Here is a 16,191-nt window from a genome sequence, read left to right on the forward strand (position 1 = left end):
TCATTCTGCATTATGTCAAAGTGTGCTTAATGTGAACATGGGACCATCTGTCCACACAGTAAAGTTATACAGGAAAAGAGTCTTTCAACGCAATGCTGATCCAAAGTACATAAGCAAATCAACCAAGGAAAGTGTCAAAAAGAAGAAATAGAGGGTTATGGACTACCCTCTACCTCAATTTGATTACCATTGAAATTAGGTGGATTTTAAATCAGGCAATTTATGCAAGAAAACCTGCAAACATTTTGCAAACTGAAGAAATTGTGCATGGAGAAGTGGCTAACATTTCACTGAGTCCATGTAATAGACTGGAGGGCACTTATACAAAATGCCTGCAAGAAATAATTTAAGATTTCAGATTATCAGAACAACAACTCCTAATTGGGTAGGTAGCCATGATATGCTACTGTGTGATACATAGCCACATGACAATTCCAACAAGTTTACTCCATATTTTTTGACACAACGTGCAATCTATTGCAGGCACCAAAGCTCAGTTTAATTATTTTCTCCCAGAGTCACTTTAATGTAAAAGACAAAGCATCATCAATCATAAAATAGGTAATATCTATATATAAATGTAACAAATGTAATAATTTCCAAAAGTTTCCATTACTTATTGAATTGTTGGAAAGAAATAATACATTTTATGACTAGTCTTGTTTGTCTCAAGTGTATATGATATACTAAAACTCTTTCTATATCTGAAGGGTCTAGTCGGAATTCCTTCAAGCTGACATCACAAACATTTAGAGTGCATTACACTTTTGTAAGCTTTACATGGCATAATACGTTCAGAAGGTTGCTAAGCTTTCCTGGGTCTGCCGGATGTGGTCCTTTTCTCTGTTTTCTCCCTAGCTTCCAACTAAATGACCTGTGGTATAATTATCCTGTCATAATACAGGAAGGTTATGAGGTTATATTTTGGTGAGAATACTGACACTGGGTAATTGCAGATTACAGCTGCAAAACTGACTGGCAGCTCTATGGGATCATTGATAAAAATGTAAGCCACTGTTTTTTTGTTTTGTTTTTTTGCATTTCTAATTGGAAGGTGATGGTGGTCTCCCACAGTCTGCATGTAATACGATTTTGAACATAGCATATCTGAACTACAGAGAGCATTTCAATGTAGATATCAAAATATTATAAGAAATGGATTAAGACCATAAATATCACTAATCCTTTTGCTCATGTACAGTATATTTAAAAGCAGACTCATTTTTATATTTAAACATTTCAATATGATTGTGTTTTCTGTGAATACTTTTGACAAGTCCTATGAAAACATTATGGCGTTATTTTACTAGCTATAACAATGCTCCTCCTATAGACAAATTAAAGCGGTAGTATCCCGCTTTTTGACATTTTTACCTACAGGTAAGCCTATAATAAGGCTTACCTGTAGGTACAAATAATATCTCCTAAACCGGCATGGTTTAGGAGATATTTACAGTGCATGCAGCCGCTCTCGCGAGCGGCGCATGCGCTCTGAAGGTCCGGGGGGACCTTCAATTAAGTTGCCGGGAGCTTGCCGGAAAAATCACTCCCGCGCGCATGCGCGGGAGTGACGTCATCGCGGCTCCGGCCAATCACCGCGCCGGAGCCGTCTCTTCCGGCCAATCATCGCGCCGGAGCCGCTGAACCCGGAAGAGACGGCGAGGGATCATGGCAGCGCCCGCAGCGATGTCCGGGGGTCCGTGTCGGGGCTTCGTTCTAAGGTAAGTTACACATAATGGGCTAGTATGCGATGCATACTAGCCCATTATGCCTTTGTCTTGCAGGTTTTTTTTTTTTGTTCTAAGGGTTTACAACCGCTTTAAAACATATCCCATGGTAAAATAGGAGGCCTTTACATTTTATATAACAGAAGAATAACCTTTATAGGTCACGTTTTAAGGATATTTTTTTTGTTAGAGACATTTGGTTTGCACACCTCTTACATGACACAAAAAAAAAAAAAATGAAAGTAAGCAAACAGAAATAAAAAAGGAAATCAGAAATATTCCAACAGCCGTCTAGGGTCAGTGATCTTACACTCTTGCCTATACAGTGGGTTAGTCTATACTATTAATATATTTGTTCCATATTTTACCATGTGTTTCATAGTTAATGCCTTGTTCTTTTTCTTCCTTTTTACACCCATATGTAGCACCACGATATCCCTTTACGAACAACTATTTATTAATATTTTGTTCACTATAATTCTTTATTCTTTTACCTTGTACACAGATCCTATCTTGTTGCTACACCTTTTGGTTCATACATCACTTCTCTTCAACCCACACTCATCATTGGTTGTGCAACGTATCCTGCCTAGCCCGCCTACCCGTGTGTGCCCTCAGCTCCCGGGGGGGTTTCACGAGGGGGCCTTTGACACTTCATAATACCATACATCATCTGGCTGCTATGTAAGTTGGCATCAAGTTTTTTGGTGAGTTTGGGTTTTTCCCTCCCCTTCCCCATTTTTTCATCTTTTTTAAATTTCGATTTATTATTTTTATTATTACTCCAATTTTTCATTCAATCTGTAGATCATTATCATGCATCCACTCCTGACGAAGTGGCGTTTGGGTCCACGAAACATGTTGAGTCTATGATGCTGTGATATTATCAATTATCTTCCTACTACACGACTATTGGATCTACCCCTACCATGATTACAATTTATTACTCTATTAATTTTTTGGTATTATATCTTGTTGGTCTTGTGAATGTTGAATTGGGGACCCCCTTGCTAGCTTTTGCTTTTGATGATGTATTTATTTATGCTCTATTATTATGTATTTGATGTACCATTTACCACGATGTTATTCCATATTTTTATATGTAACTGTGTACAATAATCTGTATTAAATAATTTTTTACATCATGTGAGACCCGCCTCTATTGTCTTGCTAAACCACCAATCATCTTCACACACCTTATTCAAAGTCCCATTTTTCCCCCTTTTTACCTATGTCTATATCTACAATTTACAACTGGCTATAGTGATATTACATTTGGATCTGTATGACCGTACCTATATATTATATTTGCCAGTTGCTAATATCTATTTTTTCCCTTTTCTATTCCCCTTCCCCCCTTTTCTTCATATTCATAGGGATGGAAGCAATTTTTTTCCTAGATGGACAAATGCTTCATTTAAAGTCCCAATAGATTCCTATTGATTGGGTTATCAATCATTTTTTATACAGAGAGCATTTCAATGTAGATATCAAATTAATATAAGAAATGGATTAAGACCATAAATATCACTAATCCTTTTGCTCATGTACAATGTATTAAAAAGCAGACTCATTTTTATATTTAAACATTTCAATATGATTGTGTTTTCTGTGAATACTTTTGACAAGTCCTATGAAAACATTATAGCGTTATTTTACTAGCTATAACAATGCTCCTCCTATAGACAAATTAAAACATATCCCATGGTAAAATAGGAGGCCTTTACATTTTATATAACAGAAGAATAACCTTTATAGGTCACGTTTTAAGGATTTTTTTTTTTGTTAGAGACATTTGGTTTGCACACCTCTTACATGACACAAAAAAAAAAAAATGAAAGTAAGCAAACAGAAATAAAAAAGGAAATCAGAAATATTCCAACAGCCGTCTAGGGTCAGTGATCTTACACTCTTGCCTATACAGTGGGTTAGTCCATACTATTAATATATTTGTTCCATGTTTTCCATGTGTTTCATAGTTAATGCCTTGTTCTGTTCCCTTAAAAATCTCTTGGGTACTCACGTATGTATACAGTATTTTATTGACAGTAAATAACTTTTTACAATATACAGTATCTCACAAAAGTGATTACGACCCTCACATTTTTATAAATATTTTGTGATATCTTTTCACGTGATAACACTGAAGAAATTACACTTTACTAAGCACACCAGCATATAATTTGTGCTTCATGCATACGGTATTTCACAAAAGTGAGTACACCCCTCACATTTTTGTAAATATTTTATTATACCTTTTCATGTGACAACACTGAAGAAATTATACTTTGCTACTATGTAAATTAGTGAGTGTACAGCTTGAATAACAGTGTAAATTTGTGGTTCCCTCAAAATAACTCAACACACAGCCATTAATGTCTAAACCACTGGCAACAAAAGTGAGTACACCCCTAAGTGAAAATGTCCAAATCGGGCCCAATTAGCCATTTTCCCTCCCCGGTGTCATGTGACTCGTTAGTGTTACAAGGTCTCAGGTGTGAATAGGGAGTAGCTGTGTTAAATTTGGTGTTATCGCTCACTCTCTTATTCTGGTCACTGGAAGTTCAACTTGGTACCTCATGGAAAAGAACTCTCTAAGGATCAGAAAAAATAATTGTTTCTCTACATAAGGATGGCCTAAGCTATAAGAAGATTGCCAAGACCCACAGGTAACCCTTGTGACCATGTCCATTGGGACGAAACATGTCAGGGTGACTATGTGGCACTGATATCCCCGCTGCTGTGTGGTTCACACTGTTTTTATGGTTGCTTTTAATAAACATACTACACTATGATTGCACCCTCTGGCTCTGGCTGAGCTGCTTCATTCCTAGTTGGATATACGTGTGGTGATTCAGCAGAGGTCCCTCTTCCATCCGATATCCAGAACGACCCTGGAGTGTGTACGTTTAAGGCATTACAGCTACTATAATGTTAGCCATATTATCTGGTGAGTGTCCAATCTATCTGGTGATGGCGGTGATTCATGAATGATGTTTAATACTGCACCTTCAAGTGATAGTCATCGCATTTAAGATCTAAGCTTTGGACACCTAATTGTTTGCAATTTATTTATATTCATTTTTTTGACTTAGTGTGCTAAACTGTTCCTATTTTTTATCAGTTTATGTTGGTTGGGTACACCATTTTAGTGTTAGCTGCCTAATTTAAAGCACAGCGCAGACATTTAATTTTTATATCTAGTTATGTACTGCGACATACAGAAGCAGAGCATGATCCCCTCCCTTTGGAGACTGGGTGGCAGGGCAGTATTCCAACATGATAACGACCCCAAACACACCTCCAAAACAACCACTGCCATGCTAAAGAAGCTGAGGGTAAAGTTGATGGACTGGCCAAGCATGTCTCCAGACCTAAACCCTGTTGAGCATCTGTGGGGCATCCTCAAATGGAAGGTGGAGGAGTGCAATGTCTCTAACATCCACCAGCTCTGTGATGTCATCATGGAGGAGGACTCCAGTGGTAAACTGTGAAGCTCTGGTGAACTCCATGCCCAAGAGGGATAAGGCAGTGGTGGAAAATAATGGTGGCCACACAAAATATTGACACTTTGAGCCCATATTGGACATTTTAACTTAGGGGTGTACCCACTTTTGTTTCCAGCGGTTTAGACATTAATGGCTGTGTGTTGAGTTATTTTGAGGGGACAGCAAAATTTACACTGTTATTCAAGATGTACACTCACTACTTTACATTATAGCAAAGTGTAATTTCTTCAGTGTTTGTCACATGGAAAGGTATAATAAAATATTTACAAAAAATGTGAGGGGTGTACTCACTTTTCTGAGATACCGTATGCCTGAAGCACAAATCATGTGCTTATGTGCTAAATATCAAGTTTTAGGAATTGCCTGGGCCCACACAAAATCTATACACAAACAAAGCAAATAGCAGCATTGAAACAGATATTGCCAATTGAACTACTGGGAACAGAGAGCAGGACTGCAAGAAAACCATTTTTTTCTGTTTAGGGTAAAATGTGGAAGGGTCAGAAGTTCTAAAATATTTTTATTGCTGTCTGTGTCTCCACTGAAAATATTTACCCTCCCCGGTTTCTGTAAGTGATCACCAAGACAATAAAGGGTAGGCGCTCAAGCAGGGCCAAGCAAAGCAATATGAAACATAAGTTATTCAGTGGAGTATAGAAGGGTTAGATTGGGTTAAAACCTCTTTGAGGTATTTATTGCTTTCTGCATCCACAGTTAGGGAATTTCTCACTGTTTTTTTTTTATCAGGGCTAGTAGCACAAATGTTCTAAACCATTCCCACTCTTTCCAAAACAAAGAGTTGGCTGGATTTAAATTTAAATGTAGTTCATAATAAATATCATATGTGTGAGCCCAAAAGGAAGCAAAATACTGAGACAAAGACAGCAATAAAAACCCAACAAACTCTTCCCTTCTCTAGCCAAAGCTAAAAAACAAAAAAAAAAAACAAATTTGGCTCTATAGTTCCATTCTGACCACAATTTCTACAACTTTTAATAAACCAATTGTGTATTTACCACATATCTAAGGACTGTTGTATGATACAAGAGTGGGTAAATATATATTATAGTCAGACTGTAAAGCCCCATAGAGACTGATACTATAATATAATGCAACCTTCGCTCTCATGGCTAGGCCTATGTGATATACGTTGTATTCACTCCCTGCTAGAGCAGTAAGCCTGTAGTCAGACTGTAAAGCCCCGTAGAGGCTGATAATATAATATAATGCAACCTTTGCTCTCACGGCTAGGCCTATGTGATATACTTGTATTCACTCCCTGCTAGAGCAGTAAGCCTGTAGTCAGACTGTAAAGCCCCGTAGAGGCTGATACTATAAGCTAATGCAACCTTCGCTCTCATGGCTAGGCCTATGTGATATACGTTGTATTCACTCCCTGCTAGAGCAGTAAGCCTGTAGTCACTGTAAAGCACCGTAGAGGCTGATACTATAATATAATGCAACCTTTGCTGTCACGGCTAGGCCTATGTGATATACGTTGTATTCACTCCCTGCTAGAGCAGTAAGCCTGTAGTCAGACTGTAAAGCCCCGTAGAGGCTGATACTATAATATAATGCAACCTTTGCTGTCACGGCTAGGCCTATGTGATATACGTTGAATTCACTCCCTGCTAGAGTAGTAAGCCTATAGTCAGACTGTAAAGCACCGTAGAGGCTGATACTATAATCCAGTGCAACCTTCGCTCTCACGGCTAGGCCTATGTGATATACGTTGTATTCACTCCCTGCTAGAGCAGTAAGCCTGTAGTCACTGAAAAGCCCCGTAGAGGCTGATCTGCTTGCTGCATGTACTCAGTGCTGATAACTGGCAATCTTCCTGAGCTGCTAGAAGGATAAAACTATCAGTTATCAAAACCTTTAGTTTACTTTCATGTTATCCTGACAGGATCTTTATTGTACGGAAATATTTTGTGTCTGGAGTTTGGGTAGGAGACAGGACACCCTGACACTTCTACTCTAACAGGGGGTAATAATAGTAAATAATAAAATACAAGTAATCCCTGAGAAGTAAGGCAGGGCTATTATGTTTGTTAAGTGTTAGTATTTGGATTCTTACAAATGCTCACTGGTGACTGGTAGTCTGAGATCACAAGCTATATATTATTTCCTAAGGGTTCGAATCTTCATGGCAATTTAAACAAGAAGAGACTGTGCAACTGAAATAAGTATATTTGAGCTGACAGGTTTGATCAAACTTTGTAAATAAATAATCCCTGTAAAAATATATACAGTAACATATTTGACAATATGATACCAAATGCATGATACAGTGCATATTAATAGCTAACAGAAGTGCTAGTAAATTCAGTTTAAAATGCACAGAGATTTCTGATACTGTTAATTATCGTTTAGCAACTCACAACTTCTACTATGAATGTCTTACGGACTCACTGAGAAGTTCTACAGGTGGAACATACTGTATTAAATTTGGTTACACCTACACCAAGTTGCTAAGTTAGACATTAGCTGTGTTACGGGAATTTAAGGCTGGTCACAAGCGCAGAGTGTTTACTGCATGGTAGAGATTATTTTGAAGAACAATGCAACCATGCAACAATCTCAATGTGTGGGATTTACAGGGGAGAAAAGCTTGTCATACTATGTAAGTAATATGTTGGATTCAATCTAATTTCTATGGGGGATTCACAGATATGCACACAAAAGATATTCACATGTCAGAAATAGTGATTTCCTTTAAAGCGGTGGTAACCCACTGGGCTTTTTTTTTTTTTTTTTTGTGCCCTAAAAGGTAAAGCTATATTGTGCTAGTATGCATCGCATACTAGCACATTATGTTAAACTTAGCTTAACATGAAGCCCTTCCAGTACCAAGCTGTCACCGCTGCAGGTGATTCCACCCACACCTGATCTTCCTTCCGGATTCACCGACTCCGGCTGTGTGACTGGCCCTAGCCGCGATTAAATCACTATAGGCTTACCTAAAGGTAAAAGTTAGAGATAGGAGTTTTCTCCCACTCTAATGTTTAAAAACAAATTTCCTGTAACACATTTTAATTTGGTGAAATTTAGTCTTTTAAAGCATGGTACAAACACACTGCCTATGTGTTCCTTTTTTTAAGGTATGCCTTCAAACATTAGAATATTCAATATTTACAAGGCTAAGGCTATCTTTCCCATTACTGCTATGTCCTTGGTTTCCACCACATATAATGTATTGCAATTTCACACAAATATCTATAAATACCAAATACATTCTCTTTTTAGCATGTTACCTCAGCTGCATTTGATGAAACATGTCCAACTGACACAATGACTTTGCCTTTGAAACTTAGAAGAGCGGCGCTAGCTGGACCTGGTACTAATTCTCCATCGGCTGTGAATGCAGAACCATAGGGCATATTGATGCTCCCAGGTATATGGCCACGATTAAAGCTGAGGACAACAGTTAAGGGTACTTGTACACAGACACTGGAAGAAAAACAGGTAAAAACTCCAGTCACATTTTTATACACTGTTTAATAGTGTTATATTCAGAAACTTTGACCAATCAGAGAACTGTCGGCAGGGCCTGAAATCTTAATGACACAGTGGTGTCAGTGGCTTGAACTGGTGATCCAAAACTGACTGAAGACACTACAGCAAGTATCTTTAGTGCCTGTGCCATTTAGGCTTGTGTTGATGGAATCAGTTTGATATAAGTTTAAGCACTTGCCTACTGGGCACTTTCACCCCCTTCCTGCCCAGGCCAATTTTCAGCTTTCAGTGTTCTCACATTTCGAATGACAACTGCGCAGTCATGCAACACTGTACCCATATGAAATTGTTATCATTTTTTTCCACACAAATATAGCTTTCTTTTGGTGGTATTTAATCACTGCTGGGTTTTTTTTTTTTTTTTTTTTGCGAAATAAACAAAAAAATAAGTTTTTCATATTTTGTTACAACATTTTGCAAACAGCTAATTTTTCTCCTTCACTGATAAGGCAGCACTGATGGGCACTGATAGGCTGCACTGATGGGCACCGATTGGTGGCACTGATGAGGCGGCACTGGTGGGCACTGATTAAGAGGCACTGGTGAGGCTGGGGGGAAAAAAGCCGATAACCCGCTTCTGTTTACTTCCGTAATCAGCTGTCATTGGTTAAAGGGCCCCCTGTGATTGGCCCTTTACCCGATCTGTGATCAGCTGAGTCCCAAGGACTCGGCGATCACAGAGCGCGTCGCAGCGCATGAACAGGAGGACGTTTAATTATGCCCTCCGAGCATTTTTAGCCTGTGCTGTAGCCCTCTTTCGGCTATAGCGTGGGCACCAAGTAGTTACAATATTTCAGATATTATTCAGAATTCATTGGTACATCTGAACTGTAGCTTTCCTCCTGGTCTGGATTTGACCTACTTCAAGCGGGTTTTGTACTCCCATAGACTTATAGGGGAATTAAAACTCGATACAGGCACTTAGATTTAATATTTAGTTTTGCAGATCTCAGTGTTATTTTGCAAAAACAGAGGCTCATTTTCATATCACCTTTATAAAGATTACTTCAAACCATACTAGGAAACCATCACATAGCTGTGGGTACCCCTGATCCCTTCAGAAAAGCCCCTCTCTAACCCATATCTAGGTCTAAAAATATGTTAATGTCAGGAATGTCATTCTTCTCTATGTTCTACCTTCTTCATAACCCTAACCATGCATGCTCACCAGTCCCTGGTGATAGAAATCTTTAGTCAAAAAATGGCTGATCAACATTCAGGTCATATATGCACAACTGGCCACAACCTGATGTCTGAATGTTACATGATTGCATTATGTTCTAGGTGAGAACATACAACTGATAATGAGAATTTACTGTAACTTTTCATACTGTGTTATAGTGCACACAAGATTAAGGAATTTTTTTTTTTTTTTAAAGATATGCAGTATTTTGTATCTTTATATTTCTAAGCACATACCTAGTGGAGAACATTACTCTCTATTATGTACGTGTTCATATTTAGTTAACATCAGACATTGATTTTGTTGCTGCCTTAAATTAGCAGTTTACTAGTCTCTGTTAACTTTCTGATAGAATACCAGATGAAATCTTTTGCTGCCGTTGTAACAGGCACTGATTTTATACACATCCCACAACACTTGTACTTTTGCAGCCCCTAGGCCATATTATTTAGTTTGTTTTATAGGCTCCTCAGGAAACTGATAAATGGTATATATCTCTGACAAGTCTGGGCTGGCCAACAATTTTCAAGATGTACTGTGAGCGTGTTTCTTCAATTCTCCACAAAATTACAGAGGTGTCCTATAAAATGTCTCTAATGCAGCTTGCAAGCTGAGACCTGTATTTCCAGGAAAGGTGCAGATCAATCTTGAATTTTCAGTTTTTATCCTCAGGTGTGGTGGGACTATAAAGTGTGTGTGCTCTTCATTTCACCTGATTTATTTGAAAAGTCAAATTTGGAACACTTCTATAAAAAAATATGAAATTCTCAATCTTCTACCTTAACGGAATTAGTTAACAAGGCCATTCAAAGTGTAGTGACTATGCGCAAAATGCACTAACTAATCAGATCTTAGCTCATTGCAGTCAGCTCAGAGAAGGAGTTTTGGTTAGCTGTTTTGGGCTACTGCACTTAACAGTGGATTATTAAAGGGTGGGTTCAACCAAACATGATCCTATAAATATAGAAGTAGTGCTGATTATGCCAGCCGCTTGCTTCTTACAGGTGTAAGACAAAACAATAGTCAGATCACCACGCCAAATTTCGACTTTGTTCCTGTCCATCTTGGAGTTTGGGGTGTTCCAGATCCTCTTGATGAATTCTCAGCAATAACAAATACATGTAAATAATAGGCAGAAATATGCCAATCCTCTTATAATGGTCACTGCTGGTGTGCAGATGCAAGAACGTTGACCTCCCCCTTTGGAGAATCAGAGCTATACAGGTTAGTTGTTCTTGGGTCTTGAGGTTTCCCTGACTACATTCTAAGTTTTTCCGGCCTCACCCACTGTAAACTTTTCAGAAAAAACAGAACTTGAGCTTTCAGATCTGTCTTGCAGCTTGATGCCCAATCATTTCAACATAATTGTACACTATGAAAAGATTTGTAGACTCATGAGTTCCATAACCAATATTAATGAACACAGCAGAGCAAGCTATTAGTTTTTAAAGTGCCACATTGTATCACATCATGTTATTTTCATTTTTGCATATCAAACAAAATGGGAATTTTGTACTTACCGTAAAATCTATTTCTCTGAGTTCATCGACGGACACAGCGCTCCATATATCATAACTACTGGGTTATATTGCCTTCTCCCGGAGTAGGACTAGGCAGATCAAAAAACATCTGGCTACGTCCATGGGTCATCCTCAGCTGGTATATAACCCCCCTCTCTCTGATCTAGGTAATCAGTTTAGTAGCAAGCAGTATTAGAAGTATCAAAATTCCTTAGAAGGGTGGTTGTTGTGTCCATCGATGAATGCAGAGAAATGGATTTCATGATAAATACAAAAATTCAATTTTCTCTTTTGTTTATCGACGGACACAGCGCTCCATTGATCATAACTACTGGGAGCGTCCAAAAGCAGTGTCAAAAAGGAAATTGAAGGGTGGGGAAAATAACCCAAGACTAAACATAAGAGTCCTAACCAGGACACAAGAGCCTTAACTGGGTCACCGGAGCCCCACCTAAAAAAGAAAAAAAAAGAAAACACCCCTTTAAGAGGGAAAAGCCCCTCTTAAACAGCAGCCTGCAAAACTTTGGGGCCAAAAGTATCTACTTTGTGGAATTTTGTAAACATATGCACTGACGACCAAGTGGCCGCCTTGCAAACTTGGGATATTGATGCTTATTGATGGAAGGCCTAAGAAGTACCCAGCACCTGACTAGAATGCGCCGTGACAGGGAAAGGAGGAGCCTGACCTTTAATAGAATAGGCCTGAGTTACCGTCTGTCCGATCTATTTGGAGATGGTAGCTGAAGAAGTGGCCAGCCCTTTTCTTGGTCCTTTTGTAACCACAAAGTGCGAGTCTGATCTCCGAAAAGGACTTTGTAGGTGCCAGATACACCCGAATCGCATGAACCACATCCAAGGTATGCAATTAATCCATGCACATCTTAGTGGCCCTGCAATCTATTTTTTATTAAATCGTTTCTTACTTTGTTTTTCTGCATCTTTGTAACATCCTCTGTGAGCTCCTTCCCCTCCCTCCCCTGACTTCTGATTGTTTGAAATGACATTGCATGTTCATTGTTCAATACACATTACAAATTCCCTAGGCCACAATCCGTAGTACATCTTGGGAGCAACATAGGGTGGCTAAGTTCCTACATACAGTGGGACTATGGAGAACAAACATAGCCACCCTCTAACAAGAAGGTGAATCAAAGCAGCAAAAATTGGATTTTTGACTTACCGTAAAATCCATTTCTCTGATGTTCATTGACGGACACAGCTCCAGATCTTCTTAACCATTGGGTTATACTGCCCCCTACAGGAGTAGGACACTAGGCAGAAAAAAAGTCTGGCTATGCCTATGGGTAGTCCCAGGGGGTATACTCCCTTTCTCTGCTATAGGTACAAGCAATGTCAGAAGAATTACAACTCCACAGAGGGGTGGGTGCTGAATCCATCAATGAACATCAGAGAAATGGATTTTACAGTAAGTCAAAAATCCCATTTTATCGTTCGTTCATTGACGGACACAGCTCCTGATCTTCTTTACCATTGGGAAACTTTATAGAACTTTGTGAAAGTGTGCACCGACGCCCAGGAGGCCGCCTTGCAAACCTGCATCACTGACACCTGATGACGGAAAGCCCAGGACGCACTGAGCGCCCGAGTAGAATGCGTTTTGACAGGGAAAGGAGGAACCTGACCCTGGATGGAATAGACACGAACCACCATCTGCCTGATGCATCTGGAAATGGTCGCAAAGGAAATGGACAACCCTTTCCGAGGCTCATCGGTGAGCACAAATAGTTAGTCTGACTTCCTAAAAGACTTCACATAGCTACCAGGTACACCCTAATTGCCCGGTTCACATCCAAGGTATGCAAAGCAAATTCCTTGGGATGAGCCGGCTTGGGACACAAAGAAGGCAACACAATGTCCTCATTCAAATAGAAATCAGACAACTTTAGGCAGGAATGATGGACAGGTACAAAGAACCACTTTATTCCTATGGACCACCAAATAGGGACTGCGACAGGATAATGCCGCCAATTCCGATACCTGCGGGCGGAGGTAATAGCCAACAAGAACACCACCTTCTGAGACAATGTAGACAAGGGAATCTCCCAAATATTATTAAATGGAGGTTTCTGGAGAACAGAAAGCATGAAGTTCAAATTCCATGATGGCAAAGAGACCGTACAGGTGGAGCCACATGTCGAACCCCCTGAATGAAGGTACGAACTAAAGAGTGCGTGACTAGGGGTCGCTGAAAGAAGATTGCCAAGGCAGACACCTGGCCCTTGATGGTACTTAAGGCTAACTTCTGCTCAACGCCCCGTTGAAAAAAGGTTAAGATCCGAGCCTCAAAAAAAAGTTTGAGGACGAGCGCCAATCATCTCACAACAAAGAAATGTACATTTTCCACGTACGATGGTATATCTTGCTGGAATAAAAATATCACATCAACTCTGCTTTCATTTCTGCACAACCCATCCTTCCCCCCAGCCTGGGAAGCCCCATCTACATTCCATAATTGGGCGACAGCTGGCCTTCTTAGAGCACATTCCTTGATCACATTCAACTCCTTTAAGCCTTTTCCAACACTTTGTGAATCTTATAACATACCGAGCTCGGAAATCTTTCGCTATCTACAAATTAAGCACTTTCTGGCCAAATGTATCCGCACGGACTCTTCCTTGCCCAACATGACTTCTTTTGAACACACTTGCCTCCATGACCCACATACCTGGGGCCTCATTTCCTTTCTATACTCCAGACTCACCGACTCCCCTGACCGTACTCCTCCCGCATATACTACTAAGTGGGAACAAGATCTAGGGTCCTCCATAGATGTTGTAGATTGGTCCAAAATCTGGCAAACAACGAAAGCGGCCTCACAAAATATAGTAGCCTCGGAAACAAAGTACTACAAAGTGCTAATGCGATGGTATTTAGTACTTGCACGCATTGCAAAATATTCGCCCTCCTACTCTGCAACATGCTTTCAGGGTTGCCTGGATGCAGGCACACACATGCACATCTAGTGGACCTGTCCAATGGTGCAAAAGTTTTGGCAGGCCATCTTCCATATTCTATCCACCCTGATGGACGAGCCAATCTTGCCTGACCCCTCCTGGCTCTCTTGAATGTAAAGCCAGATAACGTTTCCAAATTCCGACACAAACTGTTCCTACAGGTCACAATGGCGGCTAAACAAACCATTGCGAAAGCGTGGAAATTCCCACACCTACCTTTGCCTGAAGTGAAACACTGAATCACCAATGCTATGATTCACGCCAAAATCTATGTTATCCTGACAGATTAAGTCGAGAAATTCAACAGACTCTGGCAACCTTGGGTTGACAATTTTCTTCCCCCCAATTTTGATAACTCCCTATTAATGCCCTAAACCATATCTGAGGTTTCAATACCTCCACTCCTTATGTACTGGCCCCCCCGGCGGTCCTTCCCCTTCCCCCCTCCATCCATCCCTCTCCCCCTTTCTCCTTGTCCCCTCTTGTTACCCCCTTCTCCCTGCCCTACTTCCTCCCTTCTGCATACATATGTTGTAGCACCTACAATGTCTCAGTTTGGCTCTGCCTTGTGACTTTAACTACAGCTTAATGGTTACCGTGTTCAACCTACTCCCTTATTCTGGCTGACTGTAACCCATGTTTCTCCTGTTTGGTTGGATACCCGTGAGGTTCACCCCCCTGCCCCTTCCCACATGGTACTGTAAACTTGGGTACTATTCCCTTTCAGTGCAACAGTTGATTGGATGCGCCTCCCTGCCTAGGCACAGCGAGCTCCCTTTACGGGTGCTTGTGGGTTGGCAGCGCCAGTCACCACTCTCTCATGAACACCCATCTTACCGCCCCTTATCTAACAACCGTCACGATTTATCTGTAGTTACAGTTGTTTATTATACAATGTTACCAATCTTTGATTGCACTTTTTCTCATTATTCTGTATGTCAAACATTGTTACTCACTTGCATTTTTCAATAAAATACTCGAAACAGAAAAAAAAAATATCACATCAAGTGTAGCGCAATCTAATGTGCATACTCCCAATAAAATTATAAAAATCCCCCGTCGTGCAATATTCAAGTGTGTTAAACAGTCCTATAATCCAGTAACTTCAGTGACCTCCACCTATGGCTAAAATGCCCGCTTACCTCCAAGCAGTGGCACCAACACAGAGCCTCAAATGCCTGTAATTATGTCCCTCTGAATCTCACTGGGATGGTCTTCCTGTGGATGTACTTGGAGAGAAAATACTGCTCTCTATTTCAAACAAGTTATTGTATTAAAACCGGGGATAAAAATACTTGCATACAAATGTGAAAAAAAAATACATCATCAGCTCTTCCTGCTGACTAAATAACATGGAAAATCCTGAACAGAGGCCCCCTTCACCTGTACGCGTTATGCTTCCAAATAAGCTTCTGAAGTCTGCTCTGGTTCTGTCCATAATATGGACTATCTGGGTCTGACTCTGGACTCGGCCTTAGCCAGAGTGCTCCTTCCACTAAACAAACCCCAGGAACTACAGGCTGCAATTTGTCTTCTGCTGTCCAGCAGATGGTCACCCCTGCAGACTTGCATGCGTGTGCATGGCCTGATGGTGTCTATTTTCAAGGCGGTTCCGTTTTGCACAGTTCTATACGAGGTAGCTGCAGGGAGATTCTGGTCAAATGGGACAAGAATCTGCAGTCTCTGGACAATCAAACCTGGCTGAGCCGGGTAAAGAAAGAGTCCCTGAAATGGTGGCTTCGTTCTTTGGCGCTTCGGCTG

At 40.3% G+C, this 16,191-nt stretch overlaps 1 protein-coding gene across 1 annotated transcript in view; it reads right to left on the bottom strand.

The window, feature by feature from the left end:
• The window catches only part of TBCK (TBC1 domain containing kinase), a 554,412-nt gene that overhangs the window by 65,250 nt on the left and 472,971 nt on the right, over positions 1-16,191 (bottom strand). The window contains exon 25 of the mRNA XM_082256928.1: positions 8,491-8,650. Coding sequence (XP_082113054.1) covers positions 8,491-8,650 — 160 coding nt within the window. The remainder of the gene's footprint in view (positions 1-8,490; positions 8,651-16,191) is intronic.

Source organism: Pelophylax lessonae, assembly GCF_965119305.1.
Source record: "Pelophylax lessonae genome assembly, chromosome: 1".
In the NCBI taxonomy this organism is placed as follows: domain Eukaryota; kingdom Metazoa; phylum Chordata; class Amphibia; order Anura; family Ranidae; genus Pelophylax; species Pelophylax lessonae.